The sequence below is a fragment of the Hippocampus guttulatus genome, chromosome 1 (assembly GCF_054856545.1).
Source record: "Hippocampus guttulatus isolate MCC_2025c chromosome 1, RoL_Hgut_1.0, whole genome shotgun sequence".
NCBI lineage: Eukaryota > Metazoa > Chordata > Actinopteri > Syngnathiformes > Syngnathidae > Hippocampus > Hippocampus guttulatus.
The window spans coordinates 30,848,627-30,869,049 of NC_141261.1; the positions used below are offsets into that span (position 1 = coordinate 30,848,627).

The 20,423-nt window shown below is 42.8% G+C and overlaps 1 protein-coding gene across 3 annotated transcripts in view; it reads left to right on the top strand.

Moving 5' to 3' along the window:
• Positions 1-18,988, top strand: part of LOC147211341 (rho GTPase-activating protein 6-like) — a 66,202-nt gene extending 47,214 nt beyond the window's left edge. For 2 of the 3 annotated variants that reach the window (XM_086126155.1, XM_086126172.1), the window contains exons 2-14: positions 7,757-7,916; positions 9,664-9,735; positions 11,350-11,498; positions 11,606-11,734; positions 11,828-12,023; positions 12,119-12,174; positions 14,241-14,391; positions 14,472-14,620; positions 15,087-15,266; positions 15,898-15,989; positions 16,063-16,274; positions 16,354-16,437; positions 16,747-18,988. In XM_086126155.1, the coding sequence (XP_085982281.1) occupies positions 7,757-7,916; positions 9,664-9,735; positions 11,350-11,498; positions 11,606-11,734; positions 11,828-12,023; positions 12,119-12,174; positions 14,241-14,391; positions 14,472-14,620; positions 15,087-15,266; positions 15,898-15,989; positions 16,063-16,274; positions 16,354-16,437; positions 16,747-17,258 (2,142 nt within the window). In that variant the 3' untranslated portion in view covers positions 17,259-18,988. The remainder of the gene's footprint in view (positions 1-7,756; positions 7,917-9,663; positions 9,736-11,349; positions 11,499-11,605; positions 11,735-11,827; positions 12,024-12,118; positions 12,175-14,240; positions 14,392-14,471; positions 14,621-15,086; positions 15,267-15,897; positions 15,990-16,062; positions 16,275-16,353; positions 16,438-16,746) is intronic. The other variant, XM_086126163.1, reaches the window with a different exon arrangement.
• Positions 18,989-20,423: the final 1,435 nt, after the last annotated feature.

A 20,423-nucleotide genomic window follows, 5' to 3' on the forward strand; every position in this document is an offset into this window, starting at 1 on the left:
TGTGTGCCCTGCGATTGGCTGGCAACCGGTTCAGGGTGTCCCCCGCCTACTGCCCGAAGACAGCTGGGATGGACTCCAGCACGCCCGGCGACCCTTGTTAGGATAAAGTGAATCGGAAAACGAATGGATGGATTATAATCGAATTCATAAAATTATAATGGTATTGTTCAACACAAACTGCATCATGTCGGGGCTGGTAGCTGTGGATAAGTCCATCGAGCTTCTTCAAACCACCCACCAGCAAGTGTCGTCCGCTGAGTCTTGTTTGGCCTTTGCTGACCTTTCTTCAAGTGTCATTCACACACATCAACACAAAATGGAGGCTTTAAAAGCACACAAAGGCATACGCAATCATGCAGGCATGCATGGCGCCAACCCCTTCAAGAATCAATCAGTCTCACACAAGACTAACAATACCACTCGTATGCTAAAAGACACGATTCTCACCCAGAAATATGCACTTCACAATCCCCTCCCAAACAGAGCACTTAAAGCAAGTGTATTATTTCCAATCACTTGCAATGAGTGCACCTTTTCATTGGTAACCTTTTTTTAACAATCGGGAGTGTATGAGGGATTATACTGTCAATCCAAAAGTATGCAAACATAAACTCAAAAATAGGCATGGAAAAATAAACATCGTTTTTAACCTGGACTTGAAAGTTTTTTCCACTCACGGCTGACTTCATAATCCCAACAAATAACTTAATAAACCCTTTTATTGTTAAATTAATTTTTTTGCGGCCCAAATGCTAAAACTGTACTCCAGGCAGCCAGGGAAACGTGTTCAGGACCAAAGTGTTGCATCTTAATGGCTTTCGGTGGCTGCAAAGAATCCGCACTCCCAGTGACAAACATCGCCATGGTTATGTGCTCCACTTTGTCAGCCTCATTTTCCTGCAAATGCACAAAAAAGCAACAATGCAATTCGTATTTGGAAAGCTAGAAGTGAAGCTCTCTGCCAAGTGTACTTGGGCTAATCTGAAGGCCACATGAAGCTGGAGCTCTGTAGCAATTGACTGTGCAGAAAGTCGGCGACCTCTTTGCACTTAACGCCTCAGCATCCGCTGACCCCTCTCAGTCAATTTATATGGCCTCCCACTTCTTGGCTTGGTTGCTGTTGTTCCCAAACTCTTCCAGTTTCTTATAATAAATCTGAAAGTAGACTGTGGAATATTTCAGAGCAAGGAAATTTCATGACTGGATTGGTTGCACAGGTGGCATCCTATTACAGTTCCAAGCTAGAATTCACTGAGCTTCTGAGAGCGGTCCATTCTTTCACAATTGTTTGTGAAAACAGTCTCCATGCCTCGGTGCTTGATTTTATAGACCTGTGGTCAGGCCAAGTGATTAGGGCACCTGATTCTGTCATTTGGATGGGTGAGCAGAGACTTTTGGTAATACAGCCTGTATAGTGTATCTAGATTGCGTATCCAGGTTTTGTAGCTGCCTGCTCTCACTGCGACCAAAATATTGTTGTTTCCGTGCGTTGAATTTGAGGGCTGAAAATGACGTTCAGTCAGTTACATGGTTACAATCAAAAATGTGAGTTTATTCTTTTATTTTATTTTTATTTTTTAATGAATACTGTCAACATCTGAGTTCAAATCCATAATGGCGGCGGGAAGATTGGTTTGGGATTTTTTAAACTTTTTTAAAGTTTTAAGTACTGCGCAATCACACTCATTCTAAAAGGTTTCTTCCGTCCAAAGTGCTGTAAATTTCCAAGATATCAAAGTTAAATAAAGGACATATATTCAACCATAATAAAGTGAACATGAAAGAAAAAACATGAGACAAATGACAGCTGTTGTATACTTTTTCACCACAGTCAGATTCATATCTTAATGTTGGGTTATATAACATTGATCACTTCGCTTTCCCTCAAGCCAAATTGAGGACAACCTTAAAAAGATGGAAAAAACCCGATTAATCCTCTGTATTGGACAGGCACATGTACACACATGCATTAGGCGCAGGAACACAGGCCTGTGCGCAAAGACACGCAAAAAGAGTGCTGGCTGATGAGTCCAACTGGTCAGTAATCGCTTACAAATGTGAACCTTGAGATGGTTTGTCAAGGGGAGGGAAAAAAAGCAATCGATGACATGCAAAAGACATACACGTGCATAAAAAAGAGAAACAGGTTTTTCCTTTTCAATGTTGCGGGACAGAAACTCAGGGGTCATTTCAAGGCAGTGGAAACACCAAATGAAAGCTGATCAAAAGAGAAAAGAGCGAAAGAATTCCTCAAACGTTCCTTTGGTGTCTGTTTCCACAATAACGGCTCCTCTACAGGGCCCCGAGTACCTGCCTGGAATATGGCAGCACATGTACGTAATTGTGCGTAAAGGCTGGCTAGAATCACGAGTTTGACTTTACCAGATGTGGATGTGTGTTTTTCCTAAATCTGAGTTAAACTATACAGTGGATACCCCACTGTGTCACGTGAAGACATTGACCATCTTAAAGCTGTGGTTGTCCTGTTTCAAAGTCGTCCTGTTTCAAAGCCAGGTTGAAAACAAAAAAAAATGCATCTTGGACAGCTTTAGGTAACAAACCAGAACAACAAAATGCATTTTGGGACAATGTGACGGCATCGAAACGGACCTGCCCTTCAAGGTTTAAACTGAAATCAACTTTTGAATGCCCTTTGTCAGTGTATTTCCAGGTCGAAAATCTGACAGAATTCCCCCTGGTGGGGCTGCATGGTGGAAGAGCGGTTAGATTCTGGGTTTGAATCTCAGCTCTGACCTTTCCTTGTGGATGCCCTGTGCATGCCAGTGTGAATTTTGACAAGAAATTTTGTCATCACACATTCCGAAAAAATTGCATATATGTTGACCCACAAGGGAGAAGCAATCACCTTTCCTATCAAGGAGTGGCAGGCGTTATACAGGCTTCTGTATTGCAATGCAAATTAAAGAGGCACGACACACTTCATCTCGTCTCATCATCTCGTTATTCACCGCATCTCCACATGATACTTTAAGACTGTTAGTGAAGAATCCAAGTTGTCCACAATGCAAATGTGAACATGAATGGGTACTTTGTTTGCATGTGCTCTGCGATTGACCGGCGTCCAGTTCATGGTGGACCAGATGAAGAATTTGATGGCGGGATAATACTGTTTAAATGTCTGACATAACGCTATATTTCCGAGTTTAGCTTGTTTGAATTTTGCATCACATGATGCGATTGACGGACTTAATCACTCCATGTTCTAGCAGGCGGACAGTGATGTATGGTGAGGTTCATGTCTCCCCTGGAGTCCGATATAAAAATATGAACACAAAATAGGAGATTAGCCTGCATTAATGATTTGAATTTTGACCATCGTTGAAACATACTGTACATTACACAGATACATCAAGGTGTTCCTTGACTCTCACACAACAGGAAATATGAAAATTCAGCTATTCTAAGGATGAAATCATTGATATGATTGGATTGCGAAAACTAAAATGGAAAGTAATCTACTGTAATCAGTTTTGTTTTTACTATTCACATGGGCTGGAGCGGACAACGGCGGCCCCGCCTCACTAACCTGCCAAGATATGGTGCGTGCAACCATTTTCCTGTGCGCCTTAGCACTGGCAAGAGCTCCTGATTTACATGCCGGCTGAAAGTTTGTGCCGCGCTATTTTTTTTTTTTTTTTTGCGCTGATATGTACATTTACGTGACTTGGTTCAGATGAGTTTGACATCTTGCCAAAAGCATTTTGCTCGGGATGATATGAACTAGCCAAAGGTTGTATGTTTACAGAGTAAATATGAGCATAAAGGAATTACGCTTGTGATTTCTACAACATGTTACGTCAGGTTAACTTGGGGTCGGCACAGTGGTCAACTAGTTAGCACATCCGCTTCACGGTGCAGAGGTGAAGGATTTGATTCTGTCTCCGGCCTTCATGTGTGAGGCATACATGTTCTCTCTGTGTCAGCGCGGGTTTTCTCCGAGTACTCCGGTTTCCTCCCACATTCCTAAACCATGAACGGTAGGTTAATGGGACACTCTAAATTGTCCTCAGGTGTGATTGTAGGCATGAATGGTTGTTTATCTACAGTATGTGTGCCCTGCGATTGGCTGGCAACCAGTTCTGGGTGCACCCCGCCTACTGACCCAAAAGACAGCTTGGGATAGCGTCCAGCATAGCCGTGGCCCTCGTGAGGATAAGCGGATCAGATAATGGATGGATGGATGAAAACTTAACTTTGTACTCTTGTCCTGAAAGCTTTGCACCCCCCCCCCCCCCCAGCCCACACACAAAAAAATTCTAAATAGAAATAGATAAATGAATTTTAATTTATTGTATTTGAATTCAGTTATTTTAATATATCAATACTACACCCCAACATGTTCATGGGAACACATATATTTTTGTTCTAAACTGGATAAAAAAAAATAGAGGATAGGGCAATGTATTACATATCTTTACACCTGGTGTTATCATTGGACAGATATGACAATTACACACACACACTCAGACCTACACCCACACACACACATTCAGTGATACAATGAGTTCGAATCGGGGCTCGTAATCATATTGCTTCCGGCACTGATGATGGCATAGACGTCTCTCACAATGGAAACGATGTGGTGATAGTGATGTTTATGACTCGCTACATACTGTATAGTGTCAATGTTGATCGATTTAACGAGAGAATTTTACCTTGCTCACATTGAGAGAGACTCCATTTGGGAATAATTTTAAGCAGAGCATCATGGCAACAAGTGCCCACTGAGTGTGTTGCCATAGCAATAGTTCTCTCACTCCCTGGCCCTTGGACAATCTGTGTATTGCCACGGAAACCAACATATTCTTTCATCCCTTTGTCTAAAATAACAACTTTCTGCAGCTCTCCGTATGTCCAAGCAACATTAGTTACCAAAGTACGTGACAAAGGTCCACTCAACACAGTGCATACACGTTCCATTGCAACGCTGTAACAATTAGTGAAGAAAGCCAACCTAAATTTTGATGAATGTGTATTTTAAAGCGATGCAGATGATGATGACCTTGATGCTCAGAAACCAACTGTGGGGGCTTAACTTTTAGACTTGATGTACAGTACTCCAGTATTGCATTTCAGTAAGCATTTACCGTATTTTCCGGACTGTAAGTCACAGTTTTTTTGTTTGGGTTTTTTATTTGTTTTTTTTTGGACCGGTGGGTGCGACATATACTCTGAAGCCATTTATGTGTGAAATGATTAACCCATGATATCATTTCACGTGTTATTTTCACATTAAGCCGCAAGAGGGTGCTCGAGGCCTGTGTTGATACTTTCCACATTGACGGTAACTGATAAAAATAACGATATGATAACTCTGACGTAAGCGACGTAAAAGAGGAAGAGCCACATCTTCTCCCTCAGGAGTTTGCGGACGATTTCATTGGAGTGACGCTGATGGTTTGGTAAACGTGTTAGCATGTTCTTTATGCTCTAGTTATGTGATTAATTCTTAATGTTACGTGAGCATACCAGACATGTTCTCGGTTCGTTATACGTCATGTAACGTTAGCATATCATACATTTTTTCAGCCTGTTGTTCTCTATCTTTATTTTTATTTGCCTTTCAAGATGACATGTCTATTTTTGGTGTTGGATTTTATCAAATAAATTTCCCCCAAAAATTCGACTCATACTGCAGTGCGACTTATATGTTTTTTTTCTTCTTCATTATGCATTTTATGGCTGGTGTGACTTCTACTCAGGAGTGACTTATAGTCCGGAAAATACGGTAAATGAAGGATGCAAATCAAAATAGATTTTTTTTTTTGCGGGGGGGGGGGGGGGTCTTACCAAATCGGATACTAGGCAGAAACAAATCCCTATTACCAATTAATTGGCCGATTAATTAAAACTACATGAAATTAATATTATTTTTTGGTCCCTTAATGCTTACAACTTTGAAAATAGGAATTACTGGCAGACCATTTGACTCTTTGTTTACCTTGTCCTATTACTTGTTTAACTTTATAAAAGAAAACAAAAAAACGGGTGATTTTTGCCAAATTATTTGGGCGGGGGGGTTGAACGTCATTATCTTTGTCTTGTGTAAATGTAATATAGTGTGACGTAAATACATGTCCCTCCATAAACCTAAATACAGACATCTATGAACATTTTTATTGGTTTGTTTATTATTGTTAGGCGTGGCTGTATTTTTACATGAAGTCCTGCGGTGCAATGCCAACTCTTTGCATTGGGGCCCCACATAGTGCGCAGTGAGATCACAAGTAACTCTCAAAAGTGCTGCCAAAAACAAAGTTGCCTCGCACACGCCTGTACGCACACACAGACAATTTTAAAGACAAACAGTTGGAGAAGGTAAATAAGAAGCCTCTTGCCGGTTGAGCTGGTTCTGCCCAGCAGGATCCTTGATGGGGCTGGATGAACTTTAGTTTTGTTTAGTTCAGTTCAGTGTCAACCTCTGAGGGCTGTGGTATGATGACATACCAGAGACAGGAGGGAGGCAGGGGAGAGGGATCATTGTTGGAGTCCCGTAATCGCTGCTGGACTATGGCAAAAGAAAGCTGAGTGCCAGTAAGCCCTGCAGTGAAATGAATGGCAGCATCCTTAAACCAACAGTTTCAGAAAGTCATGCCATGTGACGAAGAGAAAAGACTCCGTTCTCCATGACACACATGTAAGAAGACATCACATCTACATTTAAAAAGGGGGCGACGAGGTTTTCAAGGTCTTCATTCATCACACACATTTTTCTCCAGCCACCACCACATGGTTGCAGCTTCATCTGGGATCCAAATTTAATTGACTTGTATGTATTTCTGGAAGCTCTGAGACCCAGCTGGTTTCAGTGACTCATCCCACACTCTGGCCATGCATTCCTTTACGTCTATGAGAGAAACAGTGATGGAAGAGTTTGAGTTGAAGACCCAGTTATTGTAATCTTATGCAGACGTTGGGCTCGCAAGTGTCCAATTATGAGTTTGTATTAAAAATGCTCTGAAATGAAAATTCTTGGCCAAAACCGGAAATTAAGAACCCAAGGTCAAAAAAACGAATCACCGACGGAAATTATAATTCCTTCAAAGTCTTTAAAAAAAAATCCTCAGCTGGAGCATTTTATGCCAAGCCCTATTCTGACTTCTCGAGGACACTCTGCGTATTTTGTCAGGAACATTTACGTCTCGGCCAAAACAGCAACGGATAAAAGAATACAAAACAGCGCCACCAGAAAGACTCTAAAGAACATCAATATTTTCTTTATAGGTTTATTCCTTTTAAATGGTTTTGAGTGATCTATTTTGTATTATTTAAGTTTTGATTTCTACGATAGGGTATCTTGGCACTTGCTGAATACGGGGTGGTGTTGTGACTATTTTGATTAGAGAATGAGACTTTATCCAAAATATCAGGTTACATGGTCCTTTACTAAAGCTGAATTGAGTTTTTAAAAGTACATAGAAATCTTTTGTAGGCCAATCACAACGCACAATATTTATCGACTCACTTGTTAACAGTGAGTTAATCTAGTACGCATGTCGTCCCATCCTCTCTGGAACATTTTAGATTTCCGCATAATGCATGGCATCTCTGTAGTCGCCGGGCGCGATTTTTGCTTGTGGTTACATGGAAGTATTTTGGTCCGAACCTGAAAATGCACTTCTGGGCAGAAAACGGATTTTCAGTCCATTTCTTGTTTACATGCCATATACCCACAACTTCAGGGAGGAGCCGAGGTGACTGTTTGATTTACTACTAAAGCTTTGCCTGCCCTTAGGGTGACTTCACCTGGAATAGCCTGTCTGGCCAGAGTGTGCGTCTGACTCCAGTTGCCATCCAGAGCCTGTCCGAACTGGAGAGGGCCCGGCTCCAGGAAGTGGCCTACGCCCGTTTGCACCAAGACTATGACGTTGGATGCCAGATTACTGTGCCAAAAGGTAGGTTCACATATATGTCTCCACCCCTTTATTGCATTGTTACCTAATGTCTATAAATTCTAGGGGGTTGCACCAATTAAAGTTTTTGCCCGTTTTTTGCTGAATTCACGTGTATATTTGGTTGCAAAGCAGCTACTCTGTCACATAACATATGTACAGCTGACACAGGTAACATCGTTTTGCCTTGACACTCAATGCACACACAAGTCCGATCGGGGTTGCACTCCAGTAGTCCAAGTGGCGGAAAGTGCTGCATAATTCCGAAAATTACAATGCCTATATGACTAAACAAAGACTCCCATTTCGGATGAGTAATGGCTTATTTAAAACACAGCCACAAATTCCTTTCAACTTTATTCTTTTTTTCAGAACTGTTGGTCTGTAATTGCACCAATACACAGCTTGCATGTAATGTAATGTATAGCGAGCTATCTTTCTTTTGAAGTTGCTGCCATTGCAGCAGTCCAATGCAGCCAGTGGAGCCTTGCATTTCCCGAGTTACCATTGCCTTCTTTCTCTGATGAATTCCACAGCAACTTACAGTGGCCATTTCTAAGAAGAATTCTGTTTGTACTTTCAATTGTGCACCGTATGCATTTGATTACGATTTCAAAACCCCGTTTCTCATTTTTATGGAATGCTTTCATGGGTTTGTTCAAAACACATTTGCAGAAGGTAGAAACCTACACAATTCAACGTTCAGGTTTTGACATGATAGAAAAAGCATTAAAGTTTACCAAATGTTAATTATTGAACCCAAAGTACATCAGATATCCGTTTAGCGTGCTGAGCCATCTGTCAAAAAATCCACCAAAATCCTAACCATTTCCTATCTCTGCTCCTACCCCCACTCGGTGTTCTCTCCTTTGCATCCTTCTTTCTTTTCTTCCACACCCCATTTCCTCAGCTCTCCCTTGACTTCCAGCTTGTTTGCTAAACGGGATGCTCAACTTTCTCAAATGTCATAAGAAACACGGTGAAAATCAGACAGCAGTGGTAATGTTGAAGATTGGGAGATTTGTCAGTGGTGCTTGGGGAAACTGAAACAGTTCTATGACGTAAACAGCTAATGCTACACTGGGATGCTGAGTGGGAGGCGGATCCATTTCCTTGAGTGACTCATGTGATACGGGAGAACATCTGGGGTTCAAACTAAGGTTGCTAAATACAAAGTAAGTAAGTAGAACAGCACAAGCACCAGTTGTTTTCCTCAGGCTTACACAAGAATTCCAAGGATTTAAACTTCAAGTGTGTGCCATAGCTTTCAGAGTTTCCTGGTTATTAAATCAGCCAATTCGGGAGTCATGTACCATAATTTTATGTTTACAGTGAACTGTGTTTTTTTCCCCTTCTTTCGAAAGACTAGAGGACCACACTCATGTTTAAATGTATGTAAAAACAGTAAGCCAAAATGTATCTAACTTAACCCGAATCTAACGGTGAACTCTGCACTGCAAAACTAATTCAACTCTAACCCTACAACACACCCCACAACAAGCTAAAAACTCCTGAACCATGTGCTCAAACTAACCTATCAAAGTTCACCATCAGCATTTCTCTTTGAAAACGGCAACATTTTAATTCATGTTAAGAAAAACTACACTTGCACGTTGCGAGCCATTCGCTCGTTTTTGAAACCTACCCCAGTATTCCTTGCTTAATTTATCAAGATCGGACTACAGTGCAGCAGATAAAGACATCATGTATTCCAGATGTATTTAGTGAAATGACTTTTGCCCCTGCACAGATGGACAGAAGAGGAAAAAGTCACTGCGGAGGAAACTGGATTCTTTATCCAAAGAGAAGAGTAAAGACAAAGGTATGCCAAGTTCTGAAATATTCTGCGGCATGTTCCTTGATCTCGCGGACTCCCTTTTGGCTCATTGTTGCCAAAACTCTGCCCCCTACCTTCCTCTAGCGAGATGGTCTTTGTCGGGTGAACAGAGAGACGATAAAAAAATAAACTGTTCGTTAACAGTTGGTATTTATATTAAGTGGAGCCACTGCATGCTGAGCACAGCGTAGTATTTGGCTGCAGAACATGCAGGTCTTGAAAGAGACCAGGTGCTGATTTGGAGATGGAGGCTTTTCTCCTCAAACTGGTGAGTCGAGGGTCTTTCAGTGAAAACACTCATAAAATTTTAAGAACAGATGCAAATGTGCTCTCAGCTGACAGCAAATCTGGACTAGCACAAAAAGAAAATTGGTCCTGTCCTGGCATTTAGACGTGAGCAGCATGTATGTACATATTTGCATGCGTCTCTTGAGGTAAAGTGGAAGAAAATAATAACTAAATAGCAGCATATTGGCCCCAGAAGACACCGCCCCAACAATCGTGTGCCTAAGTCCAGCCCTGGCCAACGATGTTCACTCCTCTTTGCAGGACATGTCAGAATAGCTGGCATTGCACAATCAAAGGTCTGTGCACATTCATTAATGAAAAGCAGCAACTTGAATATATTTTACATCGCAAGAATTGAGTGAAAACAGAACCATGTTTGTCTTGTGCTTTTGTACACACAAGTGTGGTATTGACTTTAAGAGTGATTTTCAAGTCTTGGAATTTTCAGCTTTTGTGTAAATTGCTGCTTTCATCCATTTTTTTAGTTACAACTGAATGAATACACAGTTGTTGTTTCAAATTTCAATTGTAACTACCAGATTTAGTGTATTGTTTTAAGGTGCCCAGAGCAAGAGAGCTCTAGCTGAGTGTAGCTAGCTACTTCTGTGCACAACACATTGCGGGTAAACTTTAAATAATGAGGTGAATTCACAGAGAAACCTACAACCAGCATGTGTGTGTGTGTCCCCTTATTTCTTTAGTCCAGGGAAATTTTGAGTCAGGGCCTTGTAAATTTTGTCAGATCAAAATGCATCTTGAAAAAAATGGACTTTTCAATTATGTGGGGTACAAGTTGTACCTTGGTTCTTGCCCAATCATCTGGGATAGGTTTCAACTCACAGTCATCCCTCGAAGGAGGTTTTTCACACGCATGCATGCTCGCACTTCCCTTGTACTTGAGGAGACACGGATGGCTTGATCAAGTTGGTCTTGGCATCGATGCATCATGTGCATCATGCAGCACAGACGGCGCTTCGGTGCATACGTGCAGCTCTGCATGCGCCTTGTGTTGAACACATGTGCGCACTTAGTTTGTGTAGAAATAAATCTGTTGTGCTGCCATGTTTGTGGTCATATTGAGCTACAAAACCTTCGGTTGTGGTTCCTGGATGCAATTAGACCCTTGTGTCCGTATGCAAAAGATGTAGAACATGATTGTGTAAAAATCTGTACTTTTGTGTAAAAAGTAACACATTTCTCCCCCCCCCCCCCCCCCCCCCCCCCCAGGAGAACCATTGTTTTTCCATCACATTGTGTTTTCTGTTTTTACTTCCTGCTATATATTTATTTATTATTTTTTTTGTCTCCCAGAGGGTGTTCCTCAGGCCTTCAGTATACCCCTCTCACAGGTCATCGCAAATGACAGGACGCATAGGCAACGCCAGGACGGCTATCGTCAGGATCCGCCGCAGCGAGAGGATCACAAGGACTCGTCTGACCTTGTCTCTTCCATTCTCCAGGTCATCATGCATGCACACACATTTCATCATGCAGTCCCCCCAACATGAGCAATTTTTACACATTAAAAGCAAAAGAATACCAAGTAAAATTCATCCATCATCTCCAGTTTGCGACTAAGCGATCGTCTAATAAGGAGCTCTCGAGCAGTAACTCCTCATTGAGCTCCACGTCGGAAACTGCGAATGAGTCAACGTCGCCCAACACGCCTGAGGCTGCACCACGAGTGCACCGACGGGTGAGTTGGTCGGCCACGCTTTAAAGTGGGTCTGTGTGTGTTCTGTTGGTACACTTCAATATTCTCAAATGAAAATGCATGTTTCGGCATCAGGGTGGAATGTCGGTGGATTCGATCACGGATTTGGACGACAACCAGTCCCGCCTGCTGGAGGCGCTGCAGCTCTCCCTGCCTGCCGAGACACCAAGTAAGAAGGAGAAACACAGGGACAAACGACTGAGCCTCAATCCGATATACCGCCAGGTTCCGCGTGTAGTTGACAGCTGCTGCCAACACATTGAGAAATACGGTTCGTAGATCAACTCATCCTTGTTTTTGACAAAAGCTTCACATCTGCAGTGACTCTATACTTATCTGGGCCTTTTTTTTCTTTTCCACTCTCAGGTTTGCAGACAGTGGGGATTTTCAGGGTGGGAAGTTCAAAGAAAAGAGTTCGACAGGTTGGTGTGCTGTTTAATTCTCCGTAAATGGTTCAGTGGTTTAGCAGAGCAACCCAGTTTCATCCAAAAATTTGAAGCATTGTATTCCATTTCCAAACATACAAATCCCAATTTCAGTGCAGTTCCAACCTTGTAGAAAATGTAAACAAAAACAGACGAGTAATTTGCAAATCCCTTTCAACCTATTTTCAACTGAAAACACAACAGAGACAAGACGCTTAATATTCAAACTGATAAACTTTTTTTTTTTTTTTTTTGCAAACATTCACTCCTTTTGAATTGGATGCCTGTTTCATAAGAGCTCAGACAAGGGCACGTTTACCAGTGTTACATCAACTTTCCTTTTAACAACACTCAGTAAGTGTTTGGGAATCCATCAGTCATTGCTGCAGCTTTGTGGTGGAATTCTTTCCCATTGTTGCTTGATTTCCAACTTCAGTTGATCAACAGTCCCGGGATCGCCGTTGTCGTATTTTGCGTTTCATAATGCGCTACACGTTTTCAATGGGAGACAGGTCTGGACTGCTGGCAGGTAGGCATTTTTTACTACAAAGCCACATTGTAGTAACATGTGCCCAACATGGATTGGCATTGTCTTGCAGAAATAAGCTAGGATATTCTTGAAATAGATGTTGCTGGGATGGCAGAATATGCTGCTTCAATAACTTGCACATTCCTTTCAACCTATATGGTGCCTTCACAGATTACCAAGTTACCAATGCCATTGGGCACTAAAACACCCCACTACCATCGCATATTCTGGCTTTTAAACATAGCACTGATACCAATCTGGCGGCCCGGTAGTCCAGTGGTTAGCAAGTCGACTTCACACTGCAGAGGTACCGGGTTCAATTCCAGCTCCCGCCTCCCTGTGTGGAGTTTGCATGTTCTCCCCGGGCCTGCATGGGTTTTCTCCGGGTACTCCGGTTTCCTCCCACATTCCAAAAACATGCATGGCGGGCTGATTGAACACACTAAATTGTCCATAGGTGTGAGTGCGAGTGCGCATGGTTGTTCGTCTCTGTGTGCCCTTCGATTGGCTGGCAACCGGTTCAGGGTGTCCCCCGCCTACTGCCCGAAGACGGCTGGGATAGGCTCCAGCACCCCACGCAACCCTTGTGAGGATTAAGCGGTTCGGAAAATGGATGGATGGATGGATGATACCAATCCGGATGGCCCTTTTGCTCAATGATTTCCTGAAAAAAATGTTAAATGTGAAATCTTGATATTTTGGACCGGAAATTATGAAATTCTGAAATTCTTTGCAATTGTATGTTGAGAAATATGCATTGTGCGGATGCAAAATACAATTGCTGGCCGCACTATACTATAGCATACTGTTGATCTTTTATCGAGCAACTATTGAGTCAGTCCTGCGCTTTGGAATAACCAGTTGGTTTGGAAACCTGACTGTAAAATCAAAAGCTCAGATAACCATCTTGGTTAAAACAGCTGGGAAGGTAATCGGACAGCCCCCGCCCCCTGCTCCCCAGGATATATATGTGCAGTCCGTTATTCAACAGGCCAACAACATTCTAGACAATCCTTCTCACGTGCTGCACTCCCCATTCGAGCTCCTACACTCAGGAAGGAGGTACAGGACCCTTCTATGCAAACTAAACTGATACAAAAACTCATTCATACCGCAGGCTATCAACCTAATTAACAAACAACTAGAGGAAAGCAGACAGACTAGCAGGAGGACATGAGGGCATTGTGGGGTGTGCAGATGCCTGTAACGTGTTGTCCAATGTATGTAGAGTATATATTGTCTTGTATTGTATTATTGTCCAATGTCTGTTGTGTATGGTATACTGTATGTATTGTTCAATGTATGTAGCGGCATGGGGGGGCCTGTCCTCCAAGACAAGTTTCTCCTATGGGCGACCAAATAAAAAGTCAAATCAAATCAAAATCAAATAAGTGACACTTGTGCAATGCAGCATGAGAGGTGAATGAAACCATCTGCTGTACAATGATCGTAATGCGTCACGCACAGTCACAAAAACCTGCATTCCATCGATTACTTTCGTTTTTTTTACCAGAATTTTTTTCCCCTGCTTTAGTTACGAGAGGAGTTTGACCGTGGCGTTGATGTCCATTTAGATGAGGAGCACAGCGTTCATGATGTGGCAGCTTTGTTGAAGGAGTTCCTGAGGGACATGCCTGACCCACTTCTCACCAAGGAGCTCTATACCGCCTTCATAAACACGACATGTATGCTTGCCTCCTGCCCAGCAGACACACTTCACACCTTCACTCGACTTCTGGTGTCGTCTGACCTGTCCCTGTTGCAGTGTTGCATCTAGAGGAGCAGCAAAGTGTCATGCAGCTACTGGTGTACCTGCTCCCAGCGTCCAACAGCGACACACTCCAGCGTCTCTTGGCGTTCCTTTCCACCGTGGCCGACCACGCCCATGATAGGCAAGACAAAGACAGACAGGAGGTAAAGTCATCCCTCACAGATGAAACGCAAGGACCTGCTGCATCCCAAAAAGGTTCCAAAAACAGACGCAAAGTTGATGTGAAAGTGGATCGACGAACCTCGTGCATCACGTAACGCATTTGCTAAATGTGCAATGTTACCACGCAGTGATCAAAGAGCTGGCTTGTCACCTTTTGCGCATTTTGCATTTCCTTGCATCCGGGCCATTTCTGTGCAGAATGACAATTGGTGCTGACCTCTCCAAGAGCAGTTTCCCGTATTAGCTTTTTTTATAAGTATAACACAATGTTGAGCTGTGTGTGAAAGTGCACAGACACACAATTTACAAAAAGAGGAAACCCAAGCTAAACTTATGAAAGATGAACACTTTTAACTTGACATGGTTACCGTCGTCACATGAACCATCAATCACCCGGGCCAACTCCTCTTGAGTGGGTGTCACAGTACGACTTGACTTTCATTTCAGATCGTGGGGAACAAGATGACTCCTTTAAACCTCGCCACCATCTTCGGCCCCAACCTGCTGCATAAACTAAAATCTTCAGACAAGGAATTCAGCGTCCAGAGCTCGGCCCGGGCCGAGGAGAGCACAGCTGTCATCGCCACGCTACAGAAAATGATCGCCAGCTACCAGACCCTCTTCATGGTCAGTTGGTTCTCATCCTCGTTTCCTCCAACTGATGCACTTTCACATTTTTGTGTCGAGAGCAACTGACTTATCTTGTCAGTAAGTACACAGTGCCAGCTTTTCTGACCAAAGCATCACAAAATGTTCACCCGGACACTTGAACGCCTTCTTTTGAAAACAAAAAGGAACATTCATGCTTGAAATCCTTCGTGCGGAGTCAGGAAAGGTCACAATTTTACACGGATTATCTTCGTCTTCGCTTGCTTTGTTCCTGTCTCTTCTCGGGATTCTCCAACAGTGCAGACAGACAGCTCAGGTCATTTTAGGTCCAAAACGTTCAACTGTAATGTTGTGTAATCTGCCACTGCCACTCCCCTTAGGCTTACATTCCGACAGTAAGCCAATTAATCGCATCAGACCTCTTCGGATCTGCTAAGAGCAGGAGTTTTATGTTTATTTGGTGGAGAGATGGGGCTGGGGAGATGACATCCTTAGCTTCTTTTGTAGATTAGTTTGAGTCAGAGTTTATTAAGGATGGGGCAAAAACGCAGGAAAGACACAAAGGTATTGGCCCTCCTCAATTGTTGGCCTTGAGCACAAAAGAGATTCAGAATCTCAATTGAATTAATTCAAGTTGCTTATTGTTTAGGTACCGCCTGACCTGCAAAATGAAGTTTTAATGAGTCTGCTGGAGACGGACCCCGATGTGGTGGACTACCTCCTGAGACGAAAAGCGTCACAGTGAGTTACGCACAACGTCATTTTGTCCTCCGGCTCCGACCCGTCTTTCAGCCCAATTTGCTTTTCCCTGCAGGAGTACCGATCTACTCCACTCTGAGGAGTCCTTCACCCTGAGCGAACGCCGCTCCTCCAGCGATTCCAACAAGCCGTCCAGCGGGGAGGTGTCCCCTTATGACAACAACTCCCCCATCCTGAGCGAACGTAGAGGGGACACAGGGAAGCCAGGCGGTACACTGATGGCAGGCTGGGCCGGGGAGTCAGGAGCCGACGGCAGGGTGGGAGCAGGTGAGCTGTAAATCTCGGACCAAACATCTGACTTTCTCTTGACCGTTATTTGACCTTGTTTCTCTTCTCCTTCCTTGAGACTGTATCTCGGAGGAACATGCTAACATTTGGGGTACGTGGCACACGACTCTCAAACCAGCACTCAAGGACCAGACTTTTACAGGTGAGTTCCCTGCCTGAAAATTCCTACTGTCTGCAAGTCAAATTCTACTCCACCACATAAAGGAGCGCTATTAATTCCATCAGGTGATATATTGACTTAAGTATGATTTGCTAAGTTAGAATCTTGGGCAGTCCGCATTGGAAGCTTTGTTATGGGGAATGATTAAAAGGTGCTTGCTGCAAATATGATGGCATTGGTAGTAGTGTGCAGGGAAAAAAAAACAATTGTTGCAGACCAACACACCCAAAAAGGACCAAAGCAAGAACTTTTGCAATAATTGCGTTGATACTGTGGCTGTTTGCTCTGAAGGTTCCCATGGCAACGTGTCCGAGGGAAGCTCCCGCAGCTCACAGGAAGGACTTGATGGACTCCACGGTGACAGCAGACACCAGCTGATGGCGCCGCCGACGAGGACGCTGCCTGGCATTTCTGAGTGCAGACCCCACTTGCCGCTGACCCGCGTATGCACGAGCCCTCACCTGCAGCCGGCCATCGATCGGTCTGCGCAGGTCCTCGAGCACGCCCACGGAGCCCGCACGTCATCGGGATTGAAAGGCTGGGTAAACGCTAACGAAAGCGGCCGGATCCCTCCTCCTTATAACGCTCATCACCGCCTGGCCGTTTGCCAAAGTTCACCTGGGCTTGCCGCAGCGCAGCAGCACCCCCTGCAGCACAAGAGATCAGGTGCCGAGCAGAAAAACTCCGATGGGACCGTGATGCCGCACAGCCCGGAGTGGCAGGACTGGCAACGGGACCGCTGGCAAATATGGCAGCTGCTCTCTTCAGACAGCGCAGACACGCTACCGGAGACACTTGTGTGAGGCCGTCGAGTTTGGCACAATGTCAGATTTGATGAATGCTCGGAATAATTTCGGCCTCATCTTTCCTCCCTGTCCGTCCGTCCCTGGATGTGCCATCACGTTCACGCCATGGCATTCTTCTTGTTTACATGTTCAGCTGCTGCCTTCTACAGATTTTAAAACTTGTATGAGCCACCCCTCATTATTCCCCTCTCGGAAATTGTTTCTGCCCCTCATTTCAGAGAGAAACGTTTGACAACATTCGACCAGAAATACCTCAGAAATCATCACAACACGTCGAAATATTGCCACAAATGCCAACATGTTTTTTTTTTTTTTTTTAGTTGCAAACAATAGGAACAGTCCAGTTCATCAAAAGGCAACTTCCAGATGGCAGTCTTGATTTTGGCCACTGTTTCAATGCAAACTTCTTATACACACCACTTAAAGGAGTTCATCAAATATTTGATTTGAAGTGTGTCTGTCCTTCAAGCCTTTGACGTAAATGTTAGTCTTTGTAAGACTGTTCTTTTTTTCTTCAGTGTTGAATGTAATTATGATATTAAAGCACTCAGCTCTACGTTTTCTACCTGCTGCACGATGAGATGTGCCAAAGTTATATTGTTTTGTGTTTTATCCCCCCCGCTATTTCATTTCAGGATATCCACTGTGTTCATATACTTGTTGACAAGAATGGCTTATAGGCAGGCCAAGAATGTTTGCATTACATTTCAGGAATTCCATATTAGTTTCTGGCTTATGCCAGCAAAATACACCAAAACTATAGTGTGAGCCAGTGACAAAATAATAAAATAAAGGTACAAGTATAATTTTGAAAAGGCCAAATGTGAAATATTTCCTCAAACTGGGCAACCCAATGACCACAATTACGAATTTGTAACAGATAATTCTTCACATTTGATGACATTGTTGCTCTAATGATGGATATTGATGATAAGACGAAGCAGTCTTAAACAACGTTCAAGTACTCTACCGTATGTACTCGTTTTACCGTGGTCAATCAGCTTTGCTTAGGATAATGTCGTAACTTGTCGTGAGTAACCTTTATTTCCGCAGTTAACTGAGCAATACCTGCAAGCCTGGACACATGGAACAAAACGTTTTAGCTTGAACATGGTAATAGAAATTAATATGAATAATTAAAGAGCGCTTCTGAATGAAACCGCAAACCAAGCCAGCTAACTCATCCTGAAGACTCAATGACGTGGGCATTTGCTGGCAAATACTTTACAATTTATATTTCTTTGAAGGGGTAAAGTAAAAGACACATGCAAGAAGAGTCGAGCAATTGGACCCATTCTGATGAAAACCTGGCATCACCTATCGTAAGGAAATTCTACAGTTTTCATCTTTGCTGCTCTCCAAGAATGTGGAGTGCCTTCTGTTAAGAGTTGGGACATTTAAGGGACATGCCATAGCTCATAACTTGGCGTCATGTTTTTTTTTGGGGGGGGGGGGGGACAGCAAATGTGCTTTGCTTTCCATAGTGTATGATATGATATGCAGTATATATGTTTTTTATTCCAAATGAAAAAAAAAAACGTTTTTAAAAAGTTACAAATGTCCCGAGAGTTTTTGCAATCTTACATATTGTACCGTGATGGATTTATTGACAACAGTGGGGTTTACTGGTCCAATTTGTCATGTAATATTTTCCTACTTGCTTTTTTTTTTCTCGAACCACATGAGTTATATGTATGTTACAGTGAAAATAAAAATGCTTAAATTCACATTTCGTGGTGGAGCGAATTCTTTGGGGGGAAAAAACTGAAAAGGAGCAAGTCACTACTGTTTCTCAACATGCAAATGCTGTACACAGCACTCGCCCAATTATTTCCTAAAATCAATCGAAACAAAGATAATAAGGCTTAATTTCTATTTGCAATGTCAGTGAGGAATTAATTGCAAGGTACTAAGATCGTTATTTTTGTAGTTTAAAGTGATATATATGACTGAATCATCCTGGTAGGTCCGTGTTGGATACAGTAAAAATAGAAGGGATACAGGAAAAATAGAAAAAAAGGACTCATTATTTGATTTAAAATGGAAACACCGAAACTAAAATACAGCTTTTTTCCACCTATGTTGTCTGAACGGAGTAAAGAAAAGTCGTTTTTTATTTCGAAAACGAAAAATAGAAGAACAGACAGCACTTCTCGCACTGACCAGAAGATGGCGACAGCTTGGCGCCTGAAGACGACACAGTGTTCCGTCATGATCTATCTTCCACCCTCAATTTCACAAACTATATAGTTGGGGAAAATTTTTGGTACATCTCTGTTTAAAAGAGATTTTTTTAAAAAATGACGGTGCCTCTCGAAACCATCCATCCATCGATTTTCACTACCCCTGTGACATAAAGGTTCCTAAAGATGACTACCACTACCTCAAAACCTCAAGTGCTAAGCCTACAGCCCCACTCTCATGCTATGTTTTTCCTTTGCTCTGATTGTCTCGATAATAAGCCCCTCTCGCACAACTCTAATTGCCCCACGGGGATAAATAAAGTTTTCTGAATCTGACTCTATCCCCAAATTCTGCCACATGATGTCACCCAACAGCCTTTTTTTTTTGTAGCCCAAGGTTCCAAGCTGGACTGACAAATGAAAGAATTTAAGTACAGTGGCCTTTAGAAGATTCTTCTTCACCATTAAAATACCAAGTAGGGGAATATGTGCAGTAAACCGTGTCTTTGTTTATCAGTATTCTCTCTATACCTTGCCCTCACAAGCCCACTGAGCGCTCACGTTGTTTGTCACAAAGGGAACAGACAGTTCTGTCTTTTTCTGCATGACTGTGTTTTGCTTGTGGGCCTCTAATTAACTGTGATGATTGAAGCTTTGGCCACTGCCCCTATTTAAGACTGTCTGTGGAAGAAGAGTAATTTTGTAGAAGGTGTGAAACACAGGTGCTTTAATTCTAATATTTGTGACTTTATTTGTAGAGTTAAATTCGAAATACTGGACTTGGTGTTGGTCTTGGTCTTTGCCCTGCTGAGTCTAAGCAATCTCAATTTGGATCAGCGTAAAAATTTTTGGTTAATGCAATGTTAACACAGAACTTTTATCCAAGTCCACACCGTCATTTGATAGCCTTTTCCCCACCCTTACGCAAGATTTTAGTTGAAATGAAACAAATGAAAATGGTTCACTCCCACACCTGGAG